General features: G+C 34.6%; 1 protein-coding gene across 1 annotated transcript in view; it reads left to right on the top strand.

Annotated features, from left to right (window-relative positions):
* The window catches only part of LOC115451352 (alpha-mannosidase 2), a 117316-nt gene extending 99851 nt beyond the window's left edge, over positions 1 to 17465 (top strand). The window contains exons 5-8 of the mRNA XM_037443766.1: positions 10067 to 10159; positions 13228 to 13422; positions 13937 to 14048; positions 14202 to 17465. Coding sequence (XP_037299663.1) covers positions 10067 to 10159; positions 13228 to 13422; positions 13937 to 14048; positions 14202 to 16912 — 3111 coding nt within the window. The 3' untranslated portion in view covers positions 16913 to 17465. The remainder of the gene's footprint in view (positions 1 to 10066; positions 10160 to 13227; positions 13423 to 13936; positions 14049 to 14201) is intronic.
* The last annotated feature ends 571 nt before the right edge of the window (positions 17466 to 18036 follow it).

Genomic DNA, 18036 nt, shown 5'->3' with positions numbered 1-18036 from the left:
TTAATTATTAACATATCCGTCTTCCTGAGAACTCAGTGTTGCGTCCACTACCTGGTAGTACCTAACTAATATACAGCAGTGACTACCGGCTATCACCGCTCGCCAATGTCTGCTTGATTATTATAACTATTAATGTTAGAACTACATGATAGTATACCTAAATTTTAAGAATTTGAGAAAAAATCCCATGGTATATCCTGAAGGTGATATTAACTCTGGGATAGAGGCAAATTGTCAAGAAGCCAAGCTGCTTATGAGGAATCGCGAAACCTAAGAAAAATACGATACATTTTAACAAATACGAAAGGATGCGATAATAATCCTCTCAGACAGCGTAACCGAGCCGTCGTGTGAGCGTCATAGAAATTTTATCGGTATAAAATACATGTTTTATAAATAATCTGCCGTCTTGCTTTACATAAGATTTGAATTATTGAACAAAGGCTTTTTTTACTGTTTGAATTATAATTACGGTATTCTGTTTATGATAGTTGAATCATAATCATCAGCTATGAAGTCATGAACATACACTTCCCCTAAAATATATTAGCTAAGTATATTCCGCTAAATCGAGTGAATCCATCCAGATACATTATTAAAATCTATAATGTACCTTTAGGACTTTACGCATACAATATTAACGCTGACTGAATCCGACTGACTGAATGGATATTGAACATGCAGCCGGACAAAAGTACACATTATAGCACTGGATCTCTTAAAATTTACATACCGTTTGTAGTATTGTTATATTCAACTGCTAATATACTGTTTTGATAAAAGAAATCGGGTTATAATACAGGAACACAGTCAAATTCAAACGAAAATCGGATATTTTTAGATATTAGTGAAACAATTATCGGAATTGGAAGTATGGATCTAAAGGTCAGATCCTTCAAACTTAAAAAACAAGTATGAATAATAGATAGGTATAAACTTTATAGCCTTATTATATATTTAGCATGCGGTGAACTCCTTCATAGACGAAGCAGTAGTCTGTCATCTATATCGATGTTTCCATTATACATTATAGTGTTCGATATAGACTTCTGCAATATCCAACGTTATGACATACCAAGAAAATTTTTTATGCTTTTATATTATATCATAAATGCAAATATAACTCGTCTGTTCTTGACGCTTTCACAGCTGAACCGTTATTTATTTTAATTTCTGGCTATTTATTACCTCTTCGTGTTTACAATTCCAATCTAACCTAAACGACTTGACGGTTACTGTGAATACACACTTTGTGGTAACTCAGTAAAAGTCAACTATAAATATAAATATACATTACTTCTACCGAGTAATCTGGGTTGAAACTTAAGATTTGCCATTTAAAGTTGGTAAATCTTGGGTGTTACCGAGAAATCTTTAAATTAAACGTATTTCGAATTTAAAATTACATATATACAAACATTTACCACTTTAAATTTTTGTAAAACTTTCTGTTATAATTAAGTTTATAAAAAATTTTGCGAGCGTTCAAATATGAGTGCTAATATTGTTATCCTACGAATATTTACTGGGTATATAATATTTTAAAAATCAAACTATTTTTGTGATTTCTCCTGAAAGAAAATTAAAATATAAGAACTGCGTTAAAATCCCAAAAATAGTTTAATTTTAATGTCTAACATTTGGGTAAACATAAAAAAAAATTACATAATGTGTATAAATATTACATATTTGAAAAAAAAATGAACAGACATTATTGCATAATATATACCATATATTCATTATACGTAATACCTAAGTAACAAGTTGCATGTCAATAAATCTTGAATATCGACATGCGATAGATCTGCTATTCCAGCAGAAGAATAATTTATCTCACTCGCTTTGTGTTAGTCATTTTACTTTTTATTATAATGTATTAGAAATCATATTTCTTTGCACTCTCGAGATAACTAGTAAGCGACACTTTCTATCGAGTTTCTATTTGTCGACAGAATTAAAATATAAATACAAAGCAGTTCAACGACTTAGTAAAGCAAGAAAAATAAAGCAGCGATTTAAACGGTTTTAAAATGTGGAAATGTATTTATGTTTGTTAGAAGTAAACAACTGAACGGATTTGGACGAAATTTATATATTTCAATTTTATATATACATTTTCAATCTAGTTTCGTTAAATAGATGAAGCGCTATACAGGTGGAGATATGAACCACTAAAGGGTTGTAGGGACTTTTTTAGCGGAAAAGGCTTTTAATGCGGGCGAAGGTAAGCGACATCGAATCTATATAAATAAAAATCAGTTGCCACGTGTATGTAAGAGCATCACTTAAGAACGGCTTGACTAATCCTTATTTGTTGTATCCTTAATGATCACAACAAGGTTTTCATTAAAGAATAAGTTTGAAAAATCAATGAGAAAATACGGAATAAGTTAGCAATGGGTTGTATTTTTGTATTTGGCACGCACTAATCTCCGAAACTATCTAACAGATCAATGGATATTTTTGTGAGAGCTTAGCTAATTGTAGCTTGAACCATAGGTTAATTTTTGGCGTCGTTGTCGAAATCTAAATGATGAATGGTAGTTTAGATGCAATGCGGTTTGTCTGCCGGGCCCGCTAGACTATATTTATGTATACTTTTATATAAAGCAAAAGGGTTTGATTATAACTTGTTTGAATGCGCTAATACAGTTTGGATTTTATTTCACTAAAAGGAGTTCTATTACTCTTGAGTGTTATAGACTACTTATTATCCCGTAAAAATGTTTCACGCGGACGGGGTTGCAGGTAAATGATAGTATACTAAAAAAAAAATCACATCGCGTGTAAGACGTAAACAAAACTAGTACAATTGTCATAAAAACTTTAAAAATCAACATTCAAACATCACACTTAAACTAAGAAGCTGAAATACTTTTTATCAAAGGCGACCTCGGGAAGTAATAAAATGTTTCTTTAGCTGAATATCGAGCAAAAGGAAGAAGCTTACGGCCCCGTGTCGCAAATATCACTGCACATCGGAAAAATTTTATTCAGCTTGCCTCTTTAATTGGGATGCAGTCTGGTGTTGAATTTATTTTAACTTTTGTAGAATTCGAGAGAAACGGGGAATAATATTTAGAGTTTGTTTACTTGAAATCCATTTATTTACAAACTGACATTTAATTTAAAACAAAACATTAGACAAAGTAAAACCTAGTGCTACTAGAAGTTCTTAAAATAAATTATACCCAAGTGCAATACTTGAACTAATAATTGTAACGACAGCTCAAATTCGCAATATATGGTTATGAAGTTTTTAGAAAGTAGGGTCTGATACATTTTGCTCAACGAGGATTTTTACAAATACGTTATATTATCATTTCCAAAGTCAATATATTCAAATACATCACAACGTACACACACTTCTTATATTTGGTTTGAACGTTTTACGGCAATCTCTAAAAAGGTGTCCAAAAACGTTGTCAAAGTAAAATGGTTAACCTTCGACACAATTAAAGCAAAATCTCCAGCCAAAGCTGCCTGAATTTTTTATACGACCATAACATCCATTATATCAAGTAATATCACGTATAAAATATATTTTTGTAAAATACATAAAATATAATTTTTGCATATAATTTATATAAACATTAAAAATCGAGCGAAATTGGTACATTTTCAAAGAAAATTAATTTTAATTTATTCAGCATATAAATAAACAACGAATTTCCTCAATCGCTACCGACTTGATTTTCAGTTTTTAAAGTAGCTCTATGCTCTATTATGCGCGACAATTTTCAACTCAGTAGGAATAAAAACACGTAAGTCCATGTAATTGTGCAGTTTGTGTAACATATTATGAAACCTGGCTTCCCTGCTTGTACCAATCACAATCCGTTCTCGTGTTGTGATACGCGATCGCATTTTCCATTGTACGGGTTGTCGTCTCTGAAATTATATTAATATTATATTTGTTTATTACTTTTTTTTTCACCTGTCAATAATTGGTCACGGAAACTATTACCCATGTTTCAACGGCAGATTTTATACTACCTTCTGTTAACAGTTTAGAAGTTAATTATTATTTTGTTATATTGAATAGTATGTGGGAGACTCTGGTAATTTATAAAGAATTGGATGATGATATTATGATTATAAATAATGATGTGTATGTACTAATTACATTTTTGGTTATTAGTAGCGTTAACGATTGTAGAAAGGCATTTTGTCAATGGCTCCTGGTCGCTGCTGCGTTCATTAGTGTTTCATATAACATTATTTACTAGCTGTTCGTATTCGGACTCACTGTCTCATTTTTAGTAATAAATGTCTAGGCGTCACAATACGATAGACCATACTACTTATTGCAATAATAGTCGGGGATGTCGGGAATATTTTTTTTTTATAATAATAAAAAAAAATTATATTATGGCATCATAAAAGTTTATTTTACACAAATCAAACATTTTTAGTAACAATGTAAAATCCAAATATAGTTTTAAAAAACAACATTTCATTACTATATTTAATCTTCTGGAGCGTCCCTGCTAGCAAGGTAAATAGTTCTCTGTTCCACTACAACCCGCCACCGCAAACATCTTCAATGGCACAGAGTTTATAAAACCCACGAGAACTTGGTAAACATTCCGGATGAAATATATCGTAAAAATCTAAGTGTAACTAGTTAAAATTGGTCTTAAATTTAATTGCCCATTATTTTTATAGAACGTGCCTGCAGGTAAAATATCGGTTTTTATATCGACGTTTGCCTTCTGGCATTTTCCGCGTATAAATATTTTATTTTATTTCGGCAAACATTTTATTTTATTACTATATGAAATACCATTTGTGTTCATACAACAAATAACAGATTTAACTTTTTTTTTAATAACCTGAAAGCATTTGTTATTGAAATACACTATCCACGTATTAATATTTTTGGTATACGTGACGCATTTTTTTTATTTATTTTAAGTTTTAATGCTTCACTCCCTTGTTTTACAATTTGCAAATAGGTTAGAACATTTGCAAATAAGTGGCTGTAACCAAGATGATTTTTTAGTTTTCAGTGCTAATAAAAACAAAAAGAAAAGAGGAATAATACATCATAACGATAAGTTTATCGCTAAGATATGTTTTTCCCGTACATAACAATTATAGAAACACGTGACAACCGCCCCTGTTCTGAATACACGCAAGTATCAGTTTCATGTGCATGCAGTAGCGTCTGTAAGGATTTGTTTATTATGTCTCATTCAAAATGAAAATTTCTCGGTTGTTTCTTGCTAGAACAACGCTCAAGGCGCTACCTATCGATTAAACAAAGCAACAAGACTTCCGCTACAAAATAAAATATCGAAATACGCAATGCGCTAAGTTAACGGGACAATAACACTGCCAAATAGAATTCTTATTATTCTCCTTGATATCTCATTTTACTTCTTCTTAATTAAAAAAATGCAAATATGTTTTTGATATTTATTAGAAGTAGACGCAGTAATCACTGAATGAATTTGGATGAAATTTAGATGTAAAGGTGAGCACCCTTTTTTTTTTAAATAGAGCACAGAGGCGAAGCGTCCGTACAAACCGATTCCTACCGGCTTCCCTTTTAGATTTATTTACGTTAAATTGGCCGCGATGTGTTAACTAAGGCATTTTTTTTTGCCTCGGGTTACCTTTTGAAATATTTCAGCCTTTGCCACTGATAGAGCATATTGGTAATTTAAACATAGAAAATAGTACGTAGTGTCAAAATAAAGTAGGTTTTAGTAACTACTATTTTGCTTTAAAACATCGTTTCCATTATAATATTCTAACTACATTAAATTATCTTTGCTAAACAGCTGCACTTCATCTTTAGCGTCTACGTTTAAGTTAAAGTAATACTTCATTTTCCATCAGATTCAAAGACGCTTTGTTTCTTTCATCTCGCCTTTTGCGTCATAGTAACGGTATTCGACACTAAATCGGATTGAATACTTTCCGGTATTGTTGTACCATAAACTTACTTTCTGCCGTTTTGTAGAAAAATTTTACTTTCAACCATTATTATTGTATTTTATACGTAAAAGACATCTCAGAAAAATCAACTCATGTTAAATAAAGTATTTTCACACTGTCCCATATAGTATGATAACCCCAAATAACGTATAATATCTTATTTTAAAGTACTGTTGGCAACCCTAACATGGATATTAGTGGCTAATTTTTATCCCGTTAATTTTTTTTAAGTAGATGGCGTTGGAGTCATAGAGCTATGGGTCGCTCCAGTGATTTTGGAATTTTTGTAGCAGGAAGGGCTTCACTCAGGCGAAGTTGCGATCATCACCTAGTATATCGTAAATTCAACATCACCTTGATAACATAATACATAACATTGTTCATGGAGCATTAGTTAAACTAAAGGATATGAAATTACGAATATTTCAGCTGGCATGTAAATTCCACGTTATAAAATATGTAGTAATTTGTAGGTATACATAACGGCTTCGTGTTGCGTAATTATTGTACTACACAGGAAATATCTCAAATGTCTCTTTCCCTCCACAACTAGTAACAAGGAAGCGTGTAAGTTGTCTACGGAAATAATATGTGCAGTGTAACGCAACTGACGCGGTGCCACAGAAATCGTCATCAATCGTCGATTACTTTCTGAGATTGAATGTGGTACGAGTTGCTAATCAATATTGTGATAGTAAAAATAGAACACAATAAACTGCAAATGAAATTTCAAATCTTTATGGCTTATATTAGAATTTGACTGTACTTACAGTACATACTTATATATACATCCTTATATATTAGGCCATCGAGTTACCGAGCGACAGGTCTGTCGTCCGCAAGACCCTGTCTGAGTACACCTTATTATCTGTTACTGCCTCTAAGCACCACTCTTCTTTTCCGATTCGAAGAACATTGTAGCTATAACCGTTTCACAATAAACAATTATTAAGTGCATGGTAAAAGCGGTGTGCTAAGTTAGAAAGCGCAACAATGTCAAAATTAGACCAGTGTTAATTACTGCAATTAACAAATGAATTAACATCGTTGAAACATGAACCTATCAAAATTTATTTTATATTTTTGAATAAGCCTTCACAAATAATTATAAAAGGAAGTATATGTCTTCGGTTATTAATTTATGATAAGATCCAGGAATAGTTCCTCAGTTGTGTGAACTAAATGTTCAATTTAGCGATTTCGAAAGAACGCACATGTTTTAGCAATTTTAAGCATAAAATCGCAAAAAATCCGGTATCTATACCAAGATATGCTCGATATGGCGGCGAGCTTGCCACCTCACACGTAATAATACGGAAATACCTTTCGCAAACGGTCAGTGCGCTTATTGCATTTCTGCTGAAGCCTTCAGATATGCAGGCATTCTGGTATGTGTATACGGTCTACCGCGTCTGTGGTAAAAGTAAAATCAAATGTTAGTTGAACAATACTTATTTTGTTTAGAACAACTGTCCCGAAAGTTATTCTATTCGTTTTAGTTACAAAAGGATATAATGCCTATTGTGTCGGTGTGACCCAGCAGATGAAATTAAAGCAGAACTCCGCTGTTTGTATCATAACACTTAACGTTATAAATCTCATACATAACTATAGTTATAGAATAATTTGCATTGTCAGCTTGTAAAATCGAATTAAAAAATATATTGAACAGGATAAACATTAGTGATAAGCACAACTTAGTAATTATAATTATTTCCGCAAAACAATTGGAAGGCCTTCCCAAAAAAAAATATTTTTCCGATCATTGCCATTCAATACCAGATGTAATCGCCAAATTTAAAACCCTGTTCAAATAAACGCGTTAACAGAACACGATGTTTAGAAAACACATATTTTGTGTGTATTTTGTTCGGGACGTGCATAAGCAAAAGCACTTCTAACGCTTGTGATCCGAACGGAGCCTAAGCTTCACTGTAAAACGTAGATAAATGATCAGATATTGGATTTGAACACTTTATTACATTCATTGACGGCAAGATAGAGAGAGGAGTGCAGATAGTAAATTGAGTAAAAATGTCGTTTGCGTTTCAAACGATGTGCACTATGAGCGCGCCCACAGCGGCCAATCACCGTGCACTCTATGCTAAAGGTTCTTTTATAAAATCAGGGCATGTAAAAGAGACTTCATTTGCAAGACTGCCACCGTGAATATGCTCTAATAGTCACAAACTTTCAAGTGTTAGTAAAACTTGTAAATACAAATAAGAAACGTACCGTAATTGTTATTAATACGACCTTATTTTTGGTTTGTAAGCTGTAAATTATAATCTTTGTAATTACGTATTATTTGAAATCTTTTGATACCGCTAAAGTAGAAAACGATTTGAAATTCTTTGTCTGCTCATACTGTTATGATGAGCCCGTAACATAATCACTATGATATGATGTCACGTTCATTTAATTACAAGCAACAACGTAATCATGACAAGGCAAATCCCCATCTTACGTTATACCTAACACGCTATTTGGACTAATCACTAATCAGTCAATCATTATCAACTACTCAATGAGTAATTTCTTATTAAATAATCAACTGTAATTGTTAATAAATTGCTCTGCAACATTGATGTCGAGAAGTCAACTGAAAAAACATATAAAAAAATGATGTGTTTTTGTAGAATGTAGACAATGAATATAATAATTTTAGATAATGAATTCGATGCCGACTGTACTTTAATAAATCTGATGTCTTTTCTCGGTTCCAAACACCAGATACCTAAGTGACCTTGATGTCTTACCATAACATATGCACGTTTGGAAACTACAAAACGATCTCCACGTTTGGAAACTGCAAAACGATCTCTTGCGTTATATTCATATAACATTTATTACATATTGGCTTTTGGCTTCGGTTGCGGCCGCGTAAAAAGTTTTTTCGGGATAAACATTTTTGTAGGATAAATAATAGGCTGCAGCACGCAGGAGTAATATAGCTCAGTATTAGTGTATTTTTTTAATCGGTTTTGTAGTTCCCGAGATGAGTACACATAAACAAACAAACTATTCAGCTTTATAATATCGGTATACATTACTGCGGCTACTTTAGGTACAAAATAAACGTAGAAAAAGTTTCATATATCGAATATTCACAATAAGAAAAGTAGAAAATTTAACCGTCTGGTTTATGGAAAGCCAAAAATACTACATACGCTTTAAGGTAACAATTAAGACCATAGCTCAAAATTAGGGATGTTATGGAGCTCGGTAACCGTAACCGAAACTATCGGATATCCGAAATAAAAATATATCCGTAACCGTAACCGTATCCGTTATAAAAGTTTCGGATAAGTTACGGATAATATGTTCCGACACGTTTTGTTTCACCGCTCACACGCTACGTGAAATTTCTATAGTTTGTTATTTTTAATGATAACATAAACTCATTCATAAATAGTATTTCTTTTTATTGAGTAAAGTGAAGTGAAATGCGTCCAAAGTATTTCTTTTTTTTTTTTTTTTTTTTTTTTTTTTTTTTTTGGTCATGTTAAAAGTATTTTTTGCAAAATATAAACAGTGTGATAAAAACTTTTCACGCAGAGGAGGTGTCACTACTTCTAAAACACAGAGTTTTTCCGAACACCCATGTCCCCCAATTAGTTCATCGATAATTAATAATCGACGATGAACAATAGTTAGTATTCGTCACCCTACTGTATTACATAATATATATATATATATATATATATATATATATATATATATATATATATATATATATATATATATATATATATATATATATATATGTATATATTTTTTTATTTTACTTTAATCAAATATCCGTAACCGAAACTATCCGAAACTACCGGATAATCCGAAATAATTATTATCCTTAACCGTATCCGAAACCGATATAATTTTATTCCTATATCCATATCCGTATCCATATCCGAAATTTCATATCCATAACATCCCTGCTCAAAATGACGTGAAATGTGTACGAGCGCATGTGTTAGCGAGATACATTGTGATTTGGTGCGGGTGTTATGCAACACGGAAACAGTGCCAGCGTTGTACGACGCGCCACTCCTCTGATTTCCTAGCTAATGCAAAGCGTGTAATTTAAATGTAAATTTTATTTAAGCATTATATTTTTCAGCCGAGTTGGCTAAGGACAAAAGAGTTTTGGGACAAATCCTTTGAGGAACGTTATGAGAAGATCCGCAACGATAGCCGCCGACCCAGACTAAAGGTAATAAGTCATTTATATTATTATGCATTTTCATCTCTTAACTGTTAAATGGAATGGTTATACGTAAAAAGCACCGAGTTAGTACCACAGTTAATTAGAATTAAGGTAAATTAATTATTTCGCAGGTTCAACTGCAATGTTATATTGTTTAATAGGTCTCATTTACTGCGATGCATTTATAAGTTTTCAATTTTGAGTCAAGAGAGGAAAAAATTTAATAAAGGAAATTGTGTAGAAATATCTTAAGAATTTATCAGTGGGAATTTCATCGAGGCGTTGCGATGCGCGCCGTCGCTAGTACTCTTACATTTTACAATAGATTGATACAACACATATAATAACACCACCTCATACTTTGCCTAGTGTAAGAAATTATAAAAATGCTCAAAACCCACAAACGCTACTTATTACTATTCAAAAGGCTTTATAACTCCGAAGTTATAATTTGATTTTAAATAAATGATTTTGTGATAATGGTATTTTAAATTTTAGAATAAAGAATTAACGGTAAACATTTTGCATAATATAACACATTGTAAATGCCGTTATAAGAAATTGGAGATAAAAAATATGCCATTGTTAAAATTATAATAAGCTACACGGGATTTTTCTATTCTCTCTGAAGCCTGGACAGCAGGGACGGCGCGAGAACAAAGATTAAATGAGAATAAATTAATACTGCGCTTCTGATATGAGCACGTGGGTAATTGGCCAGACGGCGCACGATTAAGTTAATTACATTTCCCCGTCTCTTAATTTTGCATTACAGCATTCTAATTGTTGTAAACTCAATTTATTTTTATTTATTTATTATTATTATTTATGTAACATGCACTCATTTGGGTTAGCAAACAATACTTTTATTTATGTTAGTAAAGGAACGGGTGAGGAAATAAACACTAATGTGTCCACTAATGCACTCTTCATGGCGGAACATGCATGAATAAAATATGTTTTGTATTTTCGTAATTGGCAATATTTTGTCGTGTTTTAGTATTAGATACACGTAATACACGATTGCAAGACGCATTTTAAACGACAGTAGTGCTCACGTTAATAAATCTTCGATAATTGACTGACCGCATGGACGGGACCGAATCATTTTTTTTTTCTTAATGGGTCTTTGTTACTATCTAACGATGTTTCATTTGATTTCACTTTGGTTACAGATAGGTACTCGTACATTTTTAAATTGCTGGCCGTATTTCACAAGTAATTAGTATTAATTAATATATATTGACGAGATGGGAATTGATTTTAGCAGTTCTTAGTACATATTTTGAAATGATATATTTTTAACTTATAACTAGAAATTAAATTGTTGGATGTTGGTATTTGATAGTTAGCGCGTCTCACTGCGCGCTACACGTAAATATTCTCCTGAAGGATGCAAAATATTATAAATTTCGTAAAGTATTTTATATTCGACTAACTTCGTTCGTGAACTCCATTGTGATAGGAATAGCATAACATTTCTGATTTTAAGATTAACTAAGTTATACCATCCGTAACGCGATTTGAACGTACACGACTAAACTTGACTAATTAAAGTTTGTTTCGTCTTTACTTCTTTCGTTAACAATTTATTTTGTTAAAAGTTAAACGAAATTCATTTGGACGTAATATGTTATTAATTATATTAGTAACAACTAGAAGTTGCGTTTTTTTATTTATCTCAATCAGGGTAATTAAACGACCTCAGATTAGACATGACTATTGAAAGAAACTAATCATGAGTAAATTTAGTCATTCGTCAAATAAATTATAACTTGACTAATTATGAAAGTGAGAGAATTGAACATTTTTATTCATACGAGTGTAATTTTTTATTTATGTTATTCTACACATAAATCTTAATTTAACGATTTAAAAATTGGTGCAAATGTAATCGTTATTAGATAATTGTATTCGACACAGTAATATGATTTCGATGTATCGAATTACACCCCTTAAACGTTTTCACACCTGCTGAATTTATTAATTTTATTAATCCAGTGCTACACTGGTATTACAAAGTATGTTAATATTTGTAAAGATGTTGTACCTTTATTAGACAGTTGAATTGATTTGGATGGAATTTGGCACAATAATAGATGTACCAAGAATATCTCGGATTATCATATTAGTTACTGTTTGAGCTGGAAAAGTGCAAATGCGATTCTTTTCTGATAAAGATCTGTCAGACAAGCAGAACCGCAAGAAAATCATGCACCTGCTTATGTATTTTTGTTTGATGATTAACGTAATGAAACTGACTTACTGTAGTTTTTTGATTCAATTAGACACTACTTGTCAACTCATCCTGGAACCGTTTTATTGGACGGAACGGAACTAAATTTGCTTATAGTTTAATTTAAATAATATAACTTGCCGTTCCTCATTCTTGAGTATTAATATAAAAACTATATATATGCACTTAAAAAGCAATATATTATGCTTTTACACTTATTTTGCCGTTTCCAGCTCTACTTAAATTTGTTTTGGATTTGTATTTCCAATTCAGTTTATGTGCTCACCATACCGACGATACACTAATTCCACAAATAGAAGGTACTTTTAATTACGTCGTGTTGTACAGTGTACAATTGGAATAACTTAACGTTTGGGGTCGAATGAAATTGTTAATTCTCTGTTTTACACGTTGCTAATTGCTATGGTTGCTATTATCACAATGGAAAACTTGAATCTGAAGAGATTAATTTATTTAATCCGTGTACCTATTAAATAATAGGGGTAGAGCTAACGTAGGGCTCGGTGTTGCAGGACACTAGGTCCCCTAAATATAGGGCCCTGGACCCTAACTTCAAAGACCTTTTTAGCACACCACCACGTGAAAATTATCAAAGTATCACTACCAAAAAGTTTTTCGTTCGTCTCTTTTTCGCAACTCGCCCAGATCCTGACAGAACGTGTCATACACATTGGACGGGGCCCTTTTTTGCACCTGGGCCCTTGATTATCTAGCTACGCAAAATTTTAATTAGTAAAGTCTGCCTAATTTTCCCATTAAAGTAGCTTAATTTTCCGCATATTTTTTTTTTGGCTGAAAGATATATAATTTCTCACAGGTAATTGTGGTTCCCCACTCCCACAACGATCCTGGATGGCTGAAGACATTTGAACAATACTTCGAATGGAAGACCAAGAACATCATCAACAACATCGTTCAGAAACTTAACCAATACCCTAATATGACTTTTATATGGACTGAGATAGCGTTCCTTAACGCTTGGTGGGAGCGATCGCATCCAGTTAAACAAAAGGTAATTCTTTCTTTGAAATGCTTGTTCTCAGTATTTGATGGTTGCGTTACTACGACAAAAATGTTTAAAATATTTTCATCTCGTCGGAGAATGTAGCAAACTGGGAAATGAAATTAAAAAATTGTTTACTGTTTCGTATCCACTCTTTCGGCAAAGAAACATTGATTTATAATTATTATACATTGATTTATAATAATTAACTACGGGCCCGTTTCTCGACTTTTGTCACATAAATGTATTAGCCGACCAAATACAATACACATCACACTCCAGTCTACTTTCACATTATAAATTGTAGCGTAGTAAATTAGTACAATCATCTGTTTAATTCGAAAACTGTCAAATAAATTTTGTTTGAAACTTGTGAATCAGGCTTTAAGAATAATTCATTAATTTATACAGATTTAAGTGAATTGGAAAACAAATATTTCATATTTTTTATTGTTATATTTGGATATTAAAAATACGGCATGGCTTTTAAAAATACGTTACTATCATCACCTTTTCTCTGCAGGCTTTGAAGAAATTGATTAAAGAAGGCCGTCTGGAGATCACCACCGGCGGCTGGGTGATGCCTGACGAGGCGTGTACACACATTTACTCGCTTGTTGATCAGTTTATTGAAGGTATCATCGCGCTCTGAATGTTCAATTGCTTTAGAACAATGCAAGTTAACTGAATAGCGTCTCGATTGATTTCGGTCTAAGATCACCGATTAGGTGGTTTGCACTTGCGGTATGCACGTCAATGGTTTACTGTAACTTGTGTTTCTATTTCAGGTCATCATTGGGTGAAAAATAACTTAGGAATAGAACCAAAAAGCGGCTGGTCTATTGACCCGTTCGGCCATGGACCTACTGTGCCTTACCTGCTCGATAAAAGTGGCCTCGAAGGAACCATAATACAAAGGATTCACTACGCATGGAAACAATGGCTTGCAGAACGGCAAATTGAAGAATTCTACTGGCTTCCTAGCTGGTCAACAAAGAAGCCATCGCTCGTGGTTCACAACCAACCTTTCGACATCTACTCGATAAAGAGCACCTGCGGCCCGCACCCCTCGGTGTGTCTTAGTTTCGACTTTAGGAAAATACCTGGTGAATATTCGGAGTACACGGCAAAGCACGAGGACATCACCGACCAGAACCTGCAGAGCAAGTCGAAGACGCTAATTGAGGAGTACGAGCGCATCGGGTCGCTGACGCCGCACAACGTGGTGCTGGTGCCGCTCGGCGACGACTTCCGCTACGAGTACAGCGTCGAGTTCGACGCGCAATACATCAACTACATGAAGATGTTCGACTACATAAACAGCCACAAGGAAATGTTCAACGCAGAGGTACAATTCGGCACTCCGCTCGACTATTTCAAAGCAATGAGAGAGAGGCATAATGACATACCCACACTAAAGGGCGATTTCTTTGTGTATTCTGACATTTTTAGCGAAGGAAAGCCGGCGTACTGGTCCGGATATTACACAACAAGGCCTTATTTGAAGATCCTTGCACGACAATTCGAACACCAATTGAGAACGTCGGAAATTTTATTCACCCTTGTCTCCAATTTTATGAAACAAACAAATAATCCTAAACTTGTCGCGTCGGAGAAGAGGCTAGAAAAATCTTACGAACAATTAATCAATGCGCGCAGGAACCTGGGGTTGTTCCAACACCACGATGCCATCACGGGAACCTCGAAATCTAGCGTGATGTACGACTACGGGACGAAACTATTTACTAGTTTGTACCACTGCATACGTCTGCAGGAAGCAGCACTAACCACAATAATGATCCCAGATGTCAAGCTTCATTCGCAGAACATTATACAAAGCGAAGTCGAGTGGGAGACATACGGCAAACCGGCTAAGAAACTCCAGATATCATACGTCGATAAGAAAAAAGTCATCTTGTTCAACCCCCTTGCTGAAGCCCGCACAGAAATTATAACGCTCCGGTCTAATACGACTAACATTCGCGTATACGACACTATGAACAAGGAATACGTTCAATATCAAATCACCCCAAACATCAACATCCGCGAAGACGGCAAACACATCATAAGTGACACTAGCTTCGATGTTCTCTTTGTGGCCACGATGCCCCCTCTGACCGCCATCACCTATAATCTCGAGGAACACACAAACATAACAAATCACGGTGTCGTCTTCTGCAACAATTGCATAGAGCCAGAAAGACCTGATGGCGAAAAGTTATTCGTCATGAAGAAAATGTTACCCGGCGACATCCAATTAGAAAACTCGGTACTTAAATTGCTTATAAATAGGAATTCTGGATTTTTGAGGCAGATATACAGAAAGGATTTGCAAATGAAGAATGTTGTCGAAGTCCAGTTTGGGGCTTATCAGAGCGCACAGAGACACTCCGGCGCCTATTTGTTCATGCCAGATTATGACTCGCCTGAGAAAAACGTTCTAAACGCGTATGCTCACTGGAACAATCCTCAAGACGAAAACATCGTAATCGTGTCCGGGCCCGTGTCGAGGGAAATTACTGTCATGTATTTACCATTCCTAGTGCACACGGTCAGGATCTTCAACGTTGACGACCCCGCCTTGTCGCGCGCCGTCCTTATCGAGAATGTTGTGGACTTCGAAATGCCGCCGAAGAACAGAGAAACCGAATTGTTCATGAGAATACAAACGGACATCCTAAACGGTGAACCGCCAGAATTCTACACAGACCAAAACGGATTCCAATATCAAAAACGCATTAAAGTGGATAAATTGGGCATTGAAGCTAATTATTATCCTATTACGACGATGGCATGGCTTCAAGATGAAGAAAGTCGTCTCACTCTTGTAACGAATCACGCTCAGGGTGCGGCGTCGTTTGAACCCGGCAGGCTGGAAGTGATGCTCGACCGACGAACTCTATACGACGACTTCCGCGGCATCGGCGAGGGCGTGGTGGACAACAAACCCACTACTTTCCACAACTGGTTATTACTCGAACCAATGACAGGGGAGCGGACTAAACGGGACACCAGCGAAAGTTTCCAGCCGCTGAACGAACGGCATTTTAGTCCTGACGAGAAAGCCACAGCGTACGAATTACCGTCGCACACCGCCGATTATTTGAGCCGAACTCTCAATTACCCAGTTAACATCTACCTTCTAGACACTAGCGAAACCGGCGAAGTGGAAGTAAGGTCGCATCAAACATTCATGCAGAATTTTCCTAACGGTATCCACATGGTTACCCTCCGCACTATCACGGACGACATATTAGAACAATTTCCAAGCACCTCATCCTACATGGTTCTGCACCGGCCCGGCTACAGCTGCTCCGTCGGAGACAAAGTTAAGAAGATATCGACAACGTTCACGTCAAACACTAAGTTCAACGGGTTGCGCATCACGAACTTGACGTCAGTGAGTCTGACCGGCCTAAAGACGTACAAGTCGGTGCCAGGCCTGCACAGCATCGAACTGGAGCCCATGGAGCTCAAAACTTACAAAGTACGGTTTTAAAGACTGTTAGTGTTAGGCTGGTTTGTATGATTTTGTATGGACTTAAATTTTGTAAGATACATGCCAAAATCCGCTTGGCATCGTATGATTTAGTAAATGATCTGAAAGGTGCAATTTGAACGTAGTTATAGATTGGTCAACCACGTTAGAGTGCGTGTTAGTATAATATTCTTTCAAATCGTGCACAATAGTCGAGCCACCGTAACTTGCCTTTATTATTATTTTCGTAAATGTAACTATCAACTTTATTGTATCAGCGAAAGTCTAGAATCCTCTAGACTAATCTACCTCAGGACCAAATGATATAGTTGTTCGAAAAAAAAGAGATAGATCTGTTAATATATATAGATCAATCAATTTTAGTCGGTTTGAATCTCCTATCCTTTAATAAAATCTTAAAGTTAAGTACATGATTCGCTAACTACATATTTTGTTTACACTTTTTATTCTTCTTCCTGTCTAATGTAAAATATTATAATTTTCTGATTAAGTTTTAATATTTACTTATTCGTTACGAACTATTTGCTGTGATAGAATACATGACATAATACAATTCGCTTAATTTTTTAAACTTAGTTACCACCAAACCCATTTTTTTGCTTATAAAAAGCATTCTGGCTCGATATTTCAGAGCAGGATGGATTAAGTACAAAGTTTACGAGATCGTAAAATATTACGCGGAAGGCAGAAGTAAACTTTGTTCGTAACACGTGTCAGAGGAGGGCAATGAACCCAAAAGTTTTCAAAAAGTTGCATTGCGCAACGCAATACTAGTGCGTCCACTCGACGCTGCGAGCCGAGAGCGCTGTTGTCGCCCGATGCACCAATTGCATTTCCTTGTTAATGTTAGTTCATTCCGTTTGCTTACAGTTTTTATAATGTAATATTACTTAATCATAACTAATAATTTAAAATTGAACTCTTTTGTAATGGACTAAAGTAGAGGGAGATAGATAAAATAAGTTATATAATTGGATAAACGGATGCAGGCAGGGCTTAACCCGGAAGTAGTCGGAAGTAACCGCCCCCAAGTCGATCAGTATTCCACCTGTCGATTTGCAATGGAATTACAAAATAACACGAAGCATCACAGCCTCAGAACAATGACAAGCATAGAAGTAACA

The sequence above is a fragment of the Manduca sexta genome, chromosome 27 (assembly GCF_014839805.1).
Source record: "Manduca sexta isolate Smith_Timp_Sample1 chromosome 27, JHU_Msex_v1.0, whole genome shotgun sequence".
NCBI classification, from domain to species: domain Eukaryota; kingdom Metazoa; phylum Arthropoda; class Insecta; order Lepidoptera; family Sphingidae; genus Manduca; species Manduca sexta.
The sequence above is the reverse complement of the archived record's forward strand: the minus strand, read 5'-3'. Positions and strand labels throughout refer to the sequence as shown.